This window comes from Gasterosteus aculeatus, chromosome 4, assembly GCF_964276395.1.
Source record: "Gasterosteus aculeatus chromosome 4, fGasAcu3.hap1.1, whole genome shotgun sequence".
Taxonomy (NCBI): Eukaryota; Metazoa; Chordata; class Actinopteri; order Perciformes; family Gasterosteidae; genus Gasterosteus; species Gasterosteus aculeatus.
Genome location: NC_135691.1, coordinates 30,741,721 through 30,757,406, shown reverse-complemented (window position 1 = coordinate 30,757,406; position 15,686 = coordinate 30,741,721). Strand labels below are relative to the sequence as shown.

Here is a 15,686-nt window from a genome sequence, read left to right as displayed (position 1 = left end):
CACATCGTTACAACTTAAAGAACAGAAACGTTCAATGATGTTGCCACTCAAAGAGCATAAATGTACGAATGAGATCTCTTTAAGAGCGTCGTGGATGTATAAAACAAAGTTGATGAAAATGTACATTGAAAGTGTTTAACATTGAGTGTACATGTGTTCTTCAGTAAAGTCCTCAGGATGTCACAGTGAGAATCAGACAAAATCTTTTATACACATTGAAGGTTTTATTAAAAAAAAGATGTTATAAGTTTATTTTATACACAACTATTTATGAGGTTATAAGCCTATTAATAGAGAGCATTTGTCTTTTTGACATCATGCCCACTTTCACGATGCAAAGAAAACAAAAAGTGATAAAAATAAGACCAAGGATGATGATAGGGGGGGGGGGGATTACAGGATCAGGATGCTGGCTCTCTGCAGCTGTGCTGAATAAAAAAAGGGCGGGAGGACGTCATTGTATCCGGCAGGGTGGAGAGGGTGGAGAGAGTGGATGGGGGTATGGCTCTGGACTCTTCACTGCAGTCAGAATAGCAAGGCCCCCCCACCCCCCATCTATCACGTTGATGCGGTTGAAGACATTGTTGTCTGTCCACTTGTGGCAGAAGAGGAAGAGGAGAAGGGCAGAAAGCCAAAAGATACGCGTTTTCAAAAATAATTTAGGATTCAAGTTTCAATGGGAAACACTCATTTACTGGTTTGTTTTTTGTAACCAGTTTCTTTTGACCGTGTGGAGAGAAAAACAATGAGGGAGGCTGCTGAAAGCTGAGCTTCAGCGGATTAATGTGAATTTATGGCCAAGTGGATTGAAATAATGCTGAAAATCGAACCTGTGATTTTACTCAACAGAAGTGGTGTTTTTGAAAAACACAAAAATAAAATGAGTTCCCTGTCGCACCATTGCCTCATTGTGTGCTACTTTATTACATTTCTCAACTCGGAAAACACTTAATTACTTAAAACAAAAACGCTGAAGGACATCATCGGTGTGACAATTAGCTGACCCATAAGTTGGTGGAGCTGAACACGTGAAAACATTCACACAGCTTTATACTTTACTGCCTTCAACATGTTTAACGTCACAAAACTTTGTGCTGTGCAGCAGTTAAAATGGCTGCATCCCGCTGGGCGCTAATCCCGGTGGAAAACTGGAAAAATAAAAAAGATATTCCAGAAGTGTGTCGGTTTATAAACCTTCATTCAAATGTGACAACAGTGAGCGCATCATTGGGCTTTTTGGGAGGAAATGTGATCTCTTGAAAAGGGCCGAACCACTCGCTGGCTTTCTGTGCGTGATGTAATCGGCGAGAGTATCACACATTGACACACAACGGACACTAACTACACATCGTACGGTTGCTGTATTGGCTAAGTTTACCTCGCTAGCTAAATATCTGCAACACACCCACATCGTGTACGTCGTTTAGTGGAAGTAAAACACCCAGTGAAACAGTAAAAAAAAAAAAAAAAGAGAGAGAAGGAAACACAGTTCGACAAATATTGGCATGATTTCCATCCTTTCAATGTGTCCTGGGTGAAGATGTTAATCCCTATGAAAGATACAACCACATTGTATTTCAACTCTGAGCCCAAAAAGGTCCAAAAGTCCCACATTAGCCTCGAAATCCACCCGATGCTGCTGGGTAACTCCTCTCTTCTGAGAGTGTGGACATTTAGATGTCAAACCACAATACGCACACAATCACTTAACGGAAGGAGCAGAATAAAAGTAGCATGTAAAAAACTATGTGCTTTTCTCTTTTGAACTTCATGACTGGGTTTTGGGGAACTTCTTGAATGGTCACCCTTCCCTTTGTAATGAGGCACAGAAGCGTTGACATCAGAGGAGATGAGGGGAGCTTTTAGTGCCAGGTTCAGCCTTTAACCCTCTAAGCGACCTGTGATCCTCACTGCGGTCCATCAAGAGAATACGTTTCAAGGCTTTCTAGGATCCAAATGTGTTGACGGCCCCCCCACCTCCTCATCTGGCAAAAGTATTAAAAATCTACATGAAATAAAAGTCAGGAAAAAACCCAGCCAAAAGTCAAAGCGATTGCAATTTCTTTCCACACATCATTCACATATAAACCCGCCCCATTGAATCCACAATGAGTAACATGAAAATGTTACTTTTTCTTTTTTACATATAAAAATCAACCCCCTCAAAAACAAACAAACGAGAGAAATAATTGCTCTCGTTCAGGTGAAGGACAAACATTGGGCTCTTATTTTGTAATCTTCCAACTAGAGATCCTGGTAGGCGGAACGTAACGGGGGTCACGTAACGTGACCATTGTTGCTGCTTTTTACTCCAATTAAAAACAGACCGCCGTGCTGGTTTTCTAGAATAAGTGGTGATTACATTCTTTTTCTACCTGAAACGTTACTATCGAACGATAGAATCATGTTTTAAAAGAAGCACGTGTGATGGACGACAACGTTGTGCGCTCACGTGCGATTTACCTCACAATGGATATGAGAATCCATACAGTGAGATGTTTAAAGGGCAGTTCTGGTTCCAAGTTCCACTGACCCGTCTCCATAGCCTTTTGGACACGAGTCCTCTACGCGTTTTCTGCAGCTACAGGGAATCTGTTTCGCCCTGTGCCGTGTGGACAGGCAGCCGGTCAACAAAGACTAACAAAAAGGGGGTGAATGTTGAAAAAGATGCGTTTAGGAAGCATTCAGGGTTGATTCAAGAGCTCTTTTTGGCACTCTACTTCTTGGTACTTTTATATAAAAGGTGCTCTGTGACACACCTCGTGTGTGTGCGCGTCATTGTGCGCCTTCTCGACTACATCACAATATTGCGGAGCGAGTAAAAAAAAAAAAAAAGCCTTTTAAAAAGTAGGGTTCAAACATATATAATTTATATTTTAAAAAGGGAAATTTGAGAAAAGAACCAACATGTTGGAGGGAAGGCTTCCTGCCTTACGCCTAAACGCACCTTACAAATGTGAAAGCCGTCGCAGGGACAAACAGTTACAGAGCGGAAGGGACGTCCATCTAGATATCCATAAAAATCCTTGTTTAGCAACAATAATAATAATAAAAAAATCAACTGGTTTAAATATGAATATTATAAGTCTGCTTTCTCATGGTTAGGAAATCAAATATAGTCTCTGTTGGGGTTAAAGGAGGAAGCGGGGTTGGGGGAGCCCTCCTATCACTACAACTCCATGTCCTGGGCCTCGTCTTCTGAGAAATCTGACATGGAGCTTTCGGATGAAGAGTCGCCTGCGCCCTCTTCCTGCTCCTTCAGAGCCTCCTCTGTTGCATATTTCTGGATGTATTCTGGGTGGAAAAACAGAGAGACCAGAGAAAGTGGTCAGACAGGAAAAGGTGAAGACCCTAAAACTCCAAGTGAGGTATATATCCAAACGCCGTATATTGTTTCTAGGTGTGTAATAGTCTAAAGCAACCGGTAATCTAAACTCAACACATTTCCATGAGGTCTAACCTTTGATTTTCTGCTTGTACTCGTCTGGCCGGTGAAGGTACATGGCAGCTGCGTCTCCATTCAGGGGGTCGATGGGGTTCGGGTAAGCCAGCAGCTGCGGCAGGAACGACTCAAAGATGTTGGTCAAATCTGTGGAAGGAGGCAACAGATTACACCTTCACCGCCTGAGAGACATGAATGATGAACACGCTCGCACAACATTCCGCCAACCACGTGTCTACCATGCAACTGTTAATGCGCGCACACACACGCGCGCACGCGCACACACACACACACACACACACACACAAAGATGTGCGGTGCGTTTAATAGTAACAGGATCTCACAGCCCAGCTTGAGCTCACAGAGCCGAGGTACTAATCCCTTCCCCTGGATTTCTGCCGGCAGGCCTCGGCCTTTTCTCACAGCTGAGGCATAGTGTGTGTGTGGGGGGAGGGGGGGGTGTAATTCTGCACCCATCTCCGGGGTGTCACTGTTGAGCCCATTCATGTTCGGCAGAACACTTTCCCCACAGTCTACTGGACGGTATCCTCGTGTTTGCAGGATCTCGTCAAGTTTCATTACAGACGCCGCTCGGTTGGTCGTTCTATTCTTCTCTAGATTATTTTCTGGAGATTAAAAGGGGGAGGAATGCTAAGAGTATTACTCGAGCGACGCGTACGTTGCTCAGGAGCCATCTGGGCCCCCCGTGAAAGGGGCTCTAAATGAGATATGGACGGAACCACTCACCATAAAGCGCCGTCCACGTCTGGTTGATGACGTCTAAGCACACCGTCCCTGACCTGGGAAACCGGGGGGAACAGAGTCAGAGGGGTGAGGCCGGCGGGAGGGACGAGCCTCGAAGGATGATGTATTCCATGACGCCCAAAACACTCGTGTGGCAGGTAGGTGCAATGGAATAATTAGGAGTCACTGGTGGATATCAAACTTTAAGGGAACCGATGACAGAGCTGGGTTTGATTAATGGAAGCCCAATAAAACGTATAGGCACAATTATGTGGGAGGTTTACTGTAGTTGGAAACTGGTGTTTACATTTCGCCAGCTGTTTCCTGGTGATGAATGTAAAACTTCAGTGGGCCGATATCTTTGGCCTTCAGCGGGAGTAGATGTTCTGTTCGGTCCTCCCAGAGAGAAACCATCAGAAGATCTGGCCTCTGAGCCAAGTGAAACAAAGAGCTCGGCCCCGTTCATAAGTTCCAGGATTTACTGACGTTTGCGGCCCGCGCCAAAACTAGTGACACATAAAAGTGTAGTGCGGAACATAAGCAGACTCTTTCCAGCAAAAATATGAAATATTAATGGATTCAACAAATGTTTTTAGTTTAAATGGACCAGCCAGCTCTCTACAGCAGGCCAAGAAAAATCTACAAATACTGCGATATAAACTCTAATACGCAAGGACCTTAAATGACCAGCAGCCCCGTGGCCCTGAAGTGCTCTCAAAGTAACAGAAACCCAACTAAAACATCCACGCTGCAATCGCAGGACCGAAATCAACTTACGCTTCGTCAATGTTGGGATGAAAAATCTTGTTCATGAATCCTGGAAAAGCAAAAGCAGAAATGATGAGTGTTAAAAAGACACACACACACACAAAAAAAAAAAAAAAAGCGTGATCTTAAGAACGTGTTTGCATGCGACAGTAGAGCCCCCCACCTATTGATGGTGATTTGAAAGGATATTTGTCGGGAAGATCTACTCGCACCTTCCACACGCCTCCTTCATATGGTGCTGTACACATGTAGGGGAAGGACACACACACACACACACAAAAAAGGATTAACACTGTTGAGGGCAGTGGAGACTTTCATTTCATCCAACATCATATTTCAGCACTGCGATGGGGGTTGCATCAATTTTCTGCACTCCTTTCTCCACAACAGAGGGGAACACTTGAGCAATGACACACACACACACACACACACACACACACACACACACGTTTTCTTTTATCTTGTGCAGTAATGCGTTTCAGCCCAGCGGTATTCTTGACTTTCAGATCGCTTCAAAGAGCGAGATTGTTTGAGTGTGCGGTACTGAACAGCACGCCGATGAAAACACACGTGTTCAGGATGAACGGTGGCGAGCATGTACACACACACACACACACACACACACACACACACACACACACACACACACACACACACACACACACACACACACACACACACACACACCAGCAGGGAGGAGTTCCGTTTTATTTGCCGTGGTTACGAGGCATCATAGACGGGGTCAAACGCCAACTTCCTCTCAGTTCTGGCGAGACACAGAATGAAGTACTTCCTGCTGCTGACGGCACTCTCCTCATCCAAATTCCCCTTCAGCCGGGCCGTCCTGCTTTGCACTTTGTGGCCCGCTTTTAAATCCATTTCAGGGCTGCAGGCCGGCTGTGACGAACCCCTTTGTGTTCCTGCGATAGCATTTCACACTCGGATTTAACTGAACGTCAGATGGGCTGAAACTACTTTTTAAATGTTACATTATTGCACAAGATAAAAGCAAACTGCACAGGGAGATGGTGCGAGATGGTGTGTATGTGTGTGTGGAGCTCATTGCTCAAGTGTGGTCAGAGAAGAGGCGACGACGGGGGAGCATTTAAGATCCCAAAACAGCAAATGCACAAACAAACGCTCCTTAACATGGTTTTTCCCCATTTAATATGGATTAGCTTGAGGATTGAGCAACAAATCAGGAAACTTCTGTCAAGTGTCAGACAAAAAAGAAAAGAAAAAGAACACTTACTTCCCTGTGGTCCAAAAAACTTCACTACAAATTCATTGAGTCCGCTGAGGATGGTGACTTCATGCTTGCTCTCGATGCTGTTAGGTCGTTAAGGTCATCTTCACATGACGGCGGGAACATAATCAAACACATGCTGAGGGACAAACGGAATGGACTGATTTTGAATAATATTGGAGCAGTCCGGCCTCCGCGAAATGGTTTGTCAGCCGCTTCATTTGTTGCCGGACTCAACTCGAGCAGTCAGACCCTTTTCCTGGTTCAGAGTTGTGGATTATTTTTTATACGCATGCTGATCGAAATACGTTTGATCTCCCATCGAACACGACACAAAGACGCCATTCATCTTCCACGTGAGCGGAGTGGAAGACGCACACGGGGCAGAACAATCGGAGGGTTTAAGGAGGGGAGATGAGTAGAGCTGGCTCGCCAATCCTGATTGAGCGCGTATCCCATTAGCGGTGGCCCTGACCCCCCATAAGGGTTAAATCGGTTATTTTGAGCTCCGGTTGAGTCTGCCGAAAAGAGCAAGACTGGATCCCTTCGCTCAGGCACAAAGTGTGCACGCTGCAGTCCACCAAGTTCTGCCCTTCACGTGAAGGACACGAGTGCACCCCGCTGACGTAGCAGGGAAACTGTGTGTGTGTGTGTCCACACAGGAGCGGGGGGGGGGGGGGGGCGTGGCCCCCGTGTGCGTTACGTCACAGAGGGGCCGGTCGGGGAAGGGAGGGGTGTGAAGGTGGATCAACGGGGATTACGCTGCAGGCCAACTGGCATCAGCCACACCGGCCCGACGAGCCGGAGTGCAAATGGTTAAACCGGTTTGAAAATTAGATTCAAGATAATCGAATTGCAAGAGAATCACCAAAAAGGTCAGAGACCGTGTGAGCGGAGGAGGAGGAGGGAGAAGCTCAGATTGCGCCGACTGATTCCTCACATAATGTTACATTCGCGTGATGATAATGATGTGAACACAAACTGAAGTGTCGTCCACGGGCTCCAACCACCAATATCCCCAAAACCAACACGATGGCTCGGCCATGATTTGTTCAGGAACCACGAGAACAAACACACACACACACACATTGATTACGTACAATCTCCCAATGTAATTAAACGTCCAACCCTCTCGCCTTCTCCTGTATTGAGCCAATCCCCAAAACTATGCATTCACTTTGGTAGCGGCGTCGTCACGATACGGCGACTCCAGGACATTTAACTCCTAAACGTTGTTTAGACTTTTATTTGTTCCTCAATCTGTCCACCCCCGCCGCGCCTTGGAAGACTATGGATGAATCATAATCTGTAGACAGCGCGGGGTCAATATCCTTTTACACCCACTCGCAATCTGATACGGAGTTCAATCAATCCCGACACACATCTCCGCCGCCGTATCTCACACAACGGCAGGAAGAAAAGCCAGACTGTAGCAGCAAATAGGACCGCTTTCATCTAATAACACAGCGGCTTGGAAAACACTGCACGGCCAGAAAAGGGTTCGACAGACATACTTTCAAGCTGCCAATTAGCCAGGTCTGAAAGTTTATCCGAGCACTGAGGTCAGTGTTCTCCACATTTTGTACTTCGTGAAGCTTCGAAAAAGGGCTTAAGTGTAGAAGTATGCAGTAAATGGCGTTTAGGGTTGTGGTCCAGATATGTCTTGTTTTGCTTTCGGTCCATTTAGGCCACGATCTCGGTTCTGACCCCAGAATAAAATATCCCATCCTGACCCAACTCTTTGGAAGTATGGAAAACAAACGTGGTGGAGAATCATAAGCAGCACTCACAACGCCTGAACATTTCCCTCGTTGGAGACAGAAGTTGTTGATGTGTTGGTAGGGAGGCACTGGCCAGTTTCAAAGCACATCAATAACTCATTTGTTTTCTTTTTGGAGGAGTGGGTGGGGAGGAAAAGCCTGTTCTATTCTTTCATAAAACAGGGTGATCACATTAGTCACAATACAAGCAATCAAATAAAAGACAAGGAAGACCAAACTGACTGCACAGGTCAGATTGGACTATTCACATCACACAATACTCTGCCAGTCTGCTCACGCCTCCAGCCTCAAGCCATCCTTCTGAAAAGGGAAGGTACGGAGCTTCTGGGCCGACAAGGCTGAAATAACAGGAAAGGCAGCAAATCAAATAATCCCAAAAGGCACCGGGAGAGAGTTATGTGACCGAGTAGCAGAGCGAACGACATGTAGACCGTACAGTTATTAATGGCCTGACCAGAAAGCACAAAGACTCAACCTAAGACGCAAAGTCAAGTAGCCTTCCTGCAGGACATTAATAGTCTGTAACCCTCCCCTCCCTCCCCCCAAAAAAGCCAGCGGGTGAAGAGGGAACATGAAAGGAGCGTAGAAAAAGCAAACTGAGCGGGGGGGGGGTGAGGGTGAAACATGGGAGAAAGAGAGCATGACGGGATGATGCAGAGAGAGTTGTGAAGAGGAATAAAGCAAAAAAAGACGCATGGAAAGCGGGATGCAGAGACGCGGCGATGCAGAGACGCAGCGATAAGCGGCAGGAAAGCGTGCAGCCTGCTGAATAACCGTCTCGCCTTGCAGGCAGATCTGTGGTTGGGGCTGACATCATTGCTGTGGACTGCGGGCCCGAGATGATGAGTTTGCCTCTGTGTTTACACGACAAATAAAACGTAGCTTCCAAATATAAACCGTTACCGTTATAAACAGTCAGTCAAGATTTACATGGGATTATTTTTTTAAACCAGATTTATATTGATGACAGTTTTTCATCTCGAGTAAATTGCTACGGGTCACATTGTGATGGGGACTGAGAGCAGGAAGGCGCGTGCTACACTCCAACCACTCGAGGACTCATATCCTACCAATGGGGAAACACAGCCGCGTTTCAGCCTAAACGCCTGTGTGTCCTCATAGGGGAGGTTTTCGGGGGCCTCGCATAGAAAGAAACCGTGGTGCGGAAGGATTTCTTTGAAACACTAAAGGGGGGGAGTAACTCCTTGTTGGGCAAATCTTTGTTTGGACCCCTCTCTCTCTTTTCTCTCCCCTTGCACACAGACGGTAGCTGCAGCGAACACTGCGGCCCTGCAGATGAAAGGCAGGAAACGTAGCAGCCGTCCTCAGAGTGCAGGCAGCGGGTCGGCTTCCTCCGCCGAAAAACGTGTCCGCTACGCAAAGAACGAGATCACAAAGAAGAATACTTATTCTTGTGGAAAACAATAAAGACACCTGAAAAATAAGTCGATACTATTTTTTTTCCCCCAGCATTCCTGGGGGCGTTTACTTGTTTGTCTAGGATTCTATTTCAACATGTGCATCGCTTCTCGAGCCCGCGTGGAAATGTGCAATGATCTCTTTTATGCGCTCTGCACCGAGCCGAGTGGGAGCACACTCAGCGGTCTGAAAAACACAGAGGCAGCCGGGGGGGGGGGGGGGGGGCGCAACAACTACCCAGCCGCAGCCGGCGGGAGCAGGAGGGGGTTATAGGTGCCGTGTTTGTATCGTGGAACCGGTCACACCGAAAGTCGGTGAGAAGAGTATCTGCTTATATCAAGCCCAAAATTCAGAGGTTGTTCCATTTAATTTGAAAGCTGATGATAAAAATGTATATGCTACTTGTTGCAATAAAATGATATAAAACAAGTCGGCATATTTAAAAACGTATTGTGGGTGGAGACGCAAAAAAAGTTCTGAATCCACTGCAGCTCCACAGGCAACTTCCTTCACATTTTATCATTCTTTGCTCCAGCATGAGGGGTGGGCGGCGGGTGGGGGTCTTGGCTGATCCCGACTGTCCTGGCTGGCTCGAATAACTGAAAATACGTGCGCGAGTATGATACGAACACGCCCGCGGTCACGCCAGCTGCTCTCACTTCCTCCCTCATGCTGCCCGGATCCCGCAAGAGAGACGAGAGACGGCTTTGTAGATCCTCGGACGTAATCACCTTTACTACGACACACTCGCAAAACCCGTTAGGCCCATGTGATTATTTTATGTAGAACCAAAGAAAAAAAAATAAAAATAGGCCACAAGAAGTGATGTAACCGTTTATAAAGACACGGATAGAATAGCTGTGATGACCGAGGCTGGAACTATGCGGATCACATTCGAATGTCCAAAACGTTGTTTACAAACAAAGGTAACGGAAGGATCTTAAATAAACTAGACAGCAGTCAGACAAATGTTGGTCTAAGTTCAGATATTTGCATGACAGGCACAAGGCTCAGGCAGATAATTACAAGTGAGCCACAGCACTTGTATTTGCATTGGAGCTCAGTTTGGCAACAATTAGCCAAGAAACCAAAAGGCTTCGGAACAACCATACGGATCCGTTTTTCTCCGTTCCGTAACTCCGAACTTTGTTTGAGAAATATGAAAGTCAGAGAGTAGGTCAGCTCGCCCCGACACCATGCGGTGGAGCACTTGGCGCCAGCGTGTGTGCGGCCGGTGAAAAGAAAACCCTGCAGCTCGTTTTACATATCAATGGGCACATCGGGCCCTCAAAGGCCCGACTCCACGAGGTCCACACGTAACTGCACGGGTGCTTTTAAGTGCTGCACTCGCTGGATGGGGGAAAAAAAAAAAAGATCTCTGAATACATTTCAACTAAGAAAGTCTACGACGAGAATTTCAACACATTTAACATCCAAGAAGAACAACTGAAAATCTACAACTGAAAATCTACAACTGTAATCAGAACGGCTACCAGTGCAGATAAAAACACGAGAGTTAATGGAACGGTTTGATCTCGGACAGAAATGTGTAAGAGGCAAACAATATCTTTTCTATTACACCAACAATTTTGAAAATGACAGTAAAACATTAGAGGAATACATCTTTAAAAATCTACCTCCCAAACAAAAATCCCCAGCAGAATATTAACTCAAAATCTTAGGAATAGACAGTCGCGAGTGTACTGGGTTAGCGGATGGGTTCCTCCCTGTGTGGCAGCTGGATGAGCCGAAGTTCTTTGTCTGCGCTGGTGGAAGACGAGCAGCCCACCCACTGCAATCAAACGCGCGTCCCTCAGCTGCTCCTCCTCCTCCTCCTCCTCGCGTCCCTCCACTAAATCAACAGTCTATTTACGGAGCCCGAGCGTGCATACACACAAATAAAATTATCATTAATGATCACATAACTGAGCCGGGCGGGAGAAGCGATGACCTGAATCTGAGGCAAGCATCTAATGAGCACGTCCACGAAAAGGGACATGGCAAGATTCGCAGCGCTCGCCCCCCCGCCCCGCCCCGGATTTCAACGCTGCCATGCTGAGGAGACGCCGAGCAAAGCTGAACGAGTGTCTGTGTCACATCCCAAGGACCAAACGTAGCCTCCTTTGGATTTTTCCACATTAAAAGCAGCAGCGAGCGTGAGCGGCGGAGGCGGGCCGAGCTCTACAGCAAAAGGAAAAAAAAGAAATCTAGTGAAACAAAGAAAGGAACTTCAGTCCATCTGTTTTTCTAAAAGGAACTGAGCCATGCGCGCAGGAAGCGCCACTGTGGGAGTAACAGTGAGGGCCTCAAATCTCCTACCGTCAGAGATGCTTTGCTTCTGGACCTCCAGAACAGGACTGTCAATCAAGGGAGCCCGGCGGGGGGGGGGGTGGGGGCTGCATTATGTTTGACTGCCTTCAGATCAGATCCAAACCATTTGAGTTTGGGTATTTAATTATCCCCGTCCCAGGACGTTATTATCTCAGCTCAGATAACTTAGTGTACAGTAGGTGAGACATTTCGCACCATGTCTTTGTCAGTGTTTGAGCTTCTTACTACGGATTAATTATCAACCCGTGGCCACAATAAACATGCAGTACGGTGTGATAAATGGGCTCTCGGTTTAACCATATGGCCAATGCCCAAAGTAGCAGTAGCAAAGTCCCAATATGTTCTGGATTCCCCGTCAAACCACATATCATTTGACCGTGTAGAAATTGAAAAAACCTGCATCTGTTTTTGTTGCTTGTGTGCTTTTCATACCGGCAGTTAGCTGGAGGCAAAATGCTTTCCCGGTAATCCTCTCAGCTTCTCCGTGTCTCCTGCTGTACTTATTTCCATTACACCTCAAAAACAAGCATTTTCTTTACAGAACTACATGACCAAACCAGAGCTTTCTCCACTCCTGCCATGAGTACATCACGGTCCTATTCACTTCACTGGCTCCTTCGCTACAGAAAACGCGTCTAGTTGGTCCAGCCTCCCCCAATAATGGCACTGGGCGCCGATTAGCTGCCTGTGACTGTGTGACAGCGGGAGGTGGAGGTCCTATTGGGGACTTTTGTAAACGGGAAACACAAAAGACTTCACTGCTGATGCTGCCCGGATGTCATGTTACAAGTGCACAATGGAGCCGAAACACCAAGCCGGGGCGCAGAGAACGCTCAGGATCGGCATTCCGCTCAGGGAGGATGGAGGCATGTGGGGGGGGGGGGGGGGGAGACATTGTCCTTTGGAAGACCAGAACCTGAAGTGGCATCTATGCCAGGTCAGGTGATGGATACTGTGGCATAGTGAAGTATACAACAAAAAGTTGCTTTGACTTAAGGTCGTAGAAGGGCAGTTTGGCAAGCAAGTTGACGGTAAACAAGCAGTCTCCTGACGCTCGGGATCACTGCAAAGGGGGGGGGTCAAAGAGTAGAGGACACTTTGGAAAGTCAGCGTAAAACCAACACTTGCGGTCTTCTCTCTCGGCCTATATAGCATTAGATAGTACGAGTCCAGGCTACTGGCATGCAAACACAGAAACTGTACTGTTGGCTGGTGAAAGTGGGCTGCCGTCAATCAGCCTGGCTGAGGACAAAGCTTCAAAACGCAGCGCTACGACACGCGGAGGTCATTGTGACGGTCGTTTTTTTGTGAATCCCCTGACGGCCGGCGCTCTACATTCACCGCTCTCTGGTGGCCTCAGCGAATTAACGCGTGACGGCTCTCGGTGTCACCTCGTAAGAAAGAAGCCACTCCTATCTAAAAAAAAAAAAGGCGCTGTGAGTTTCTGGTTTTGGTTACTTGGAGGGGGGGGCACCACAGCGGGGAGGTTGTTACTGGTAGTTTTGGGCTCTGGGGACACTAACAGGAGGAAGGAAGAGTTTCCTTTACCAGCAAGAGCCTCCCCCTCCTCCAACTAGAAGCACCAGTGTGTACAGAACCTACGCGATGCCAGTAAATCTCAAATCTGTGGACCTACATTTAAAAAAAAAAACATGCACGGCTGTCACCGTGAACAGTGCGCACTCGTGGAACAGCAAAACAAAACACAAGTCATTGTATGTAGCGTGAGCAAGAGGCAGAGAACAAAACCTGCCCTTTCCTGTCAATCAAGTAGCTCGACGAGGAGGTGCGGTGTGCGACTACTGCAGGGCTGCTTGTCTCGGTCTGTGCCGCAATCCTCTTTTACCAATCTGCCGCGGCTGCCTACACATTAGCTGCAGGGATGAGGTAGGTTGGGGGGGGGGGGGGGGGGGGGCAAGTACTATTGCTAGGTGGCAATGCATGAGGTAACAGGCAAAACAACAAGAGGAATTGAGCTTCCTGGTTCATTTACACATAAGCCACTATCATTGCAAATATCAGGCAGGGTGCATTTACGAAATGCAGGTATGTTAGGTGTTTATAAGCAGACAGAACTCATAATACGGTTGCCTTGATTCAATTAAAAACTGAAAACAGATCTTACAACTAAGATTTTTGCTGATCATTGTGTCGACCCCTGCTGGGACAGATCACATCCATCCAAAAACAAAGGGGGGGGGGGGGGTTGGATGGCTGTGTCCTGCCCAGTTCGAGCCCCATATTTGACTAAGCTGCACAGCCATCAGCTGTTCTTAGTCCCTCCCTGGTGGTTTCCGGCTAGTAACAAGCTACCCAATCATTAAGCTGCTTTCCACTGCGCTGGGACAACAAAAACACTACTTGTTCATAATGATCTTCTGGTAGATGTTGTGGACTGGAAATTACTTAATGAAAAGTTTTTTGTTTTTTTAAAGTTGACAACATCAGAAGGACAAAAATAAACATGATGACCACGACTGGGAAAAACAAAAGAAACCACTGCAGGCAAATGACACCTGCTCTGCCACTTAAAAATAAAAACAGCTGCCACATTCATTCAGACTCCAATATCGGACACAAACAAATGATCACAGTTAGCCTTCCATGTGCCTTCAGACACTGAGAGACACACACACACGCGCACAGAGCAGGTAGCCATTTTGATGTTGAAATTAACCAGCAGACTAGCCAGGCCAGTTCGGCAGCGTTACAAGGTACGATCACAAGTGGCAGATGCGAGAACACGCGAGGAAAACCCCTCGGTTGGGTGAGTGGAGGAGGGGGGGGGGGGGGTGTTACAGAGCAAAAGCGAACAAGACCCAGAATGCTGCAATATCGCCATCGCTTTTCGTGAGAGTAGAACAAAAGACAGCAGCGCTGCGAAGTTGACGCTGGCCCCACGTTATGTAAACAAGCTCTCGTGCCAACGTGGAAAAACGTGAGAAAAAAAAGGGGGGGCACTTTGGGCCGGACAAAGAAGCCGCATTTTGACAAGGTGTTTGTTGACACAGTCCACTAATGCCAGGTCTGTTGGTGGTGCAGCACAGAGCGTCATGTAGGCGTCCGTTCGTGTGAATCGTGCGATATGGACACACGCAAAAAATGCTTTAAAAAAAGAAGAAAAGGGGCACGCGACCCGTTGCGTTTAGCTAACACAGTTGTCCAGAGAAGCGACAGGACAGAAATAGCTAACGTTAACTCTTTGGCTTTGCTAGCGAAATGTTGTTTACACACAAAAAAACACACCAGTAATTTACAATGAAAGCTGTCTGCTTTAGGGTTACAAAGAGGTTTAGCTCACACCGTATTCGCACGTGCATCGGGACGTTGACAGCGCGTGAGCGACTGTTGTTTATGTTCAGAAAGGATACAGTTTCACCACATCGGTATCCATTCGCCTTTTGCCCGGACTTGGAGACGACATTTTTCCTATTTCCACCGCAGAGCACCAGTAAGAAAACTGAGAGCTGCCCCCTCCTCCTCCCCCGAAACGCTAGACAGCCCAGCAGACGGTACTATCCAAAAGTTAACATTTGTTCTCCCAAATGTTCACTGCAAAACGTCTTCACGGTTCCACGGCTCTCCGTCCTAATGAGTACTGCTGCCTGTGAGCGTTTAGACCGCGGTCCTGACAAGTAAGGATCCCTCCGCGCGCTACGTCATATTTCTGCGACTGAACGTCGCTTTGTAGTTTTATACAAAGCACATTTGGTTCTGGACTCACTTTTATCTGGCGCTGCAATTTATGATGTATGCATTATAAATAGAAAAAACATAATAGTTAGTCATTTCACATGGTTTTGCAATTTAAAATTATTTTGTAGTTTTTGTGTAACCAGTCCAACATCTTTTTAAACAAAGGAAGTTGATGTTTGCAGTTAAAGATTTAAGTAATTTCAATAGATTAACATCACTGCAAAAGTTGCAAAAATAGGAAGTGAATTATTTGCAACAG

The 15,686-nt window shown here is 46.8% G+C and overlaps 1 protein-coding gene across 2 annotated transcripts; it reads right to left on the bottom strand.

Moving 5' to 3' along the window:
• Positions 1-204: 204 nt before the first annotated feature.
• ube2h (ubiquitin-conjugating enzyme E2H (UBC8 homolog, yeast)) lies at positions 205-15,403 on the bottom strand. Of its 2 annotated transcripts, none has more exons than XM_078100301.1 (7): positions 15,103-15,403; positions 6,207-6,283; positions 5,118-5,192; positions 4,964-5,003; positions 4,190-4,242; positions 3,461-3,589; positions 205-3,294 (listed from the first exon to the last, which is right to left on the bottom strand). In XM_078100301.1, the coding sequence occupies exons 1-7, from the start codon at positions 15,153-15,155 to the stop codon at positions 3,170-3,172; spliced, it is 552 nt and encodes a 183-aa protein (XP_077956427.1). In that variant the 5' UTR covers positions 15,156-15,403; the 3' UTR covers positions 205-3,169. The 2 variants fall into 2 exon arrangements, with proteins under 2 accessions (XP_077956427.1, XP_077956428.1); XM_078100302.1 differs by having other exon boundaries at positions 5,118-5,874; positions 15,103-15,321.
• Between the last annotated feature and the right edge of the window lie 283 nt (positions 15,404-15,686).

Excerpts from the sequence above, each read along its gene's own strand:
- ube2h (XM_078100301.1), bottom strand. The coding sequence starts at position 15,155 with ATGTCGTCTCCAAGTCCGGGCAAAAGGCGAATGGATACCGATGTGGTG. Across the intron at positions 4,243-4,963 it reads CATCCCAACATTGACGAAGC|GTCAGGGACGGTGTGCTTAG; the intron begins GTAAGTTGATTT and ends CCGGTTTCCCAG. Across the intron at positions 3,295-3,460 it reads GTACAAGCAGAAAATCAAAG|AATACATCCAGAAATATGCA; the intron begins GTTAGACCTCAT and ends TTTTCCACCCAG.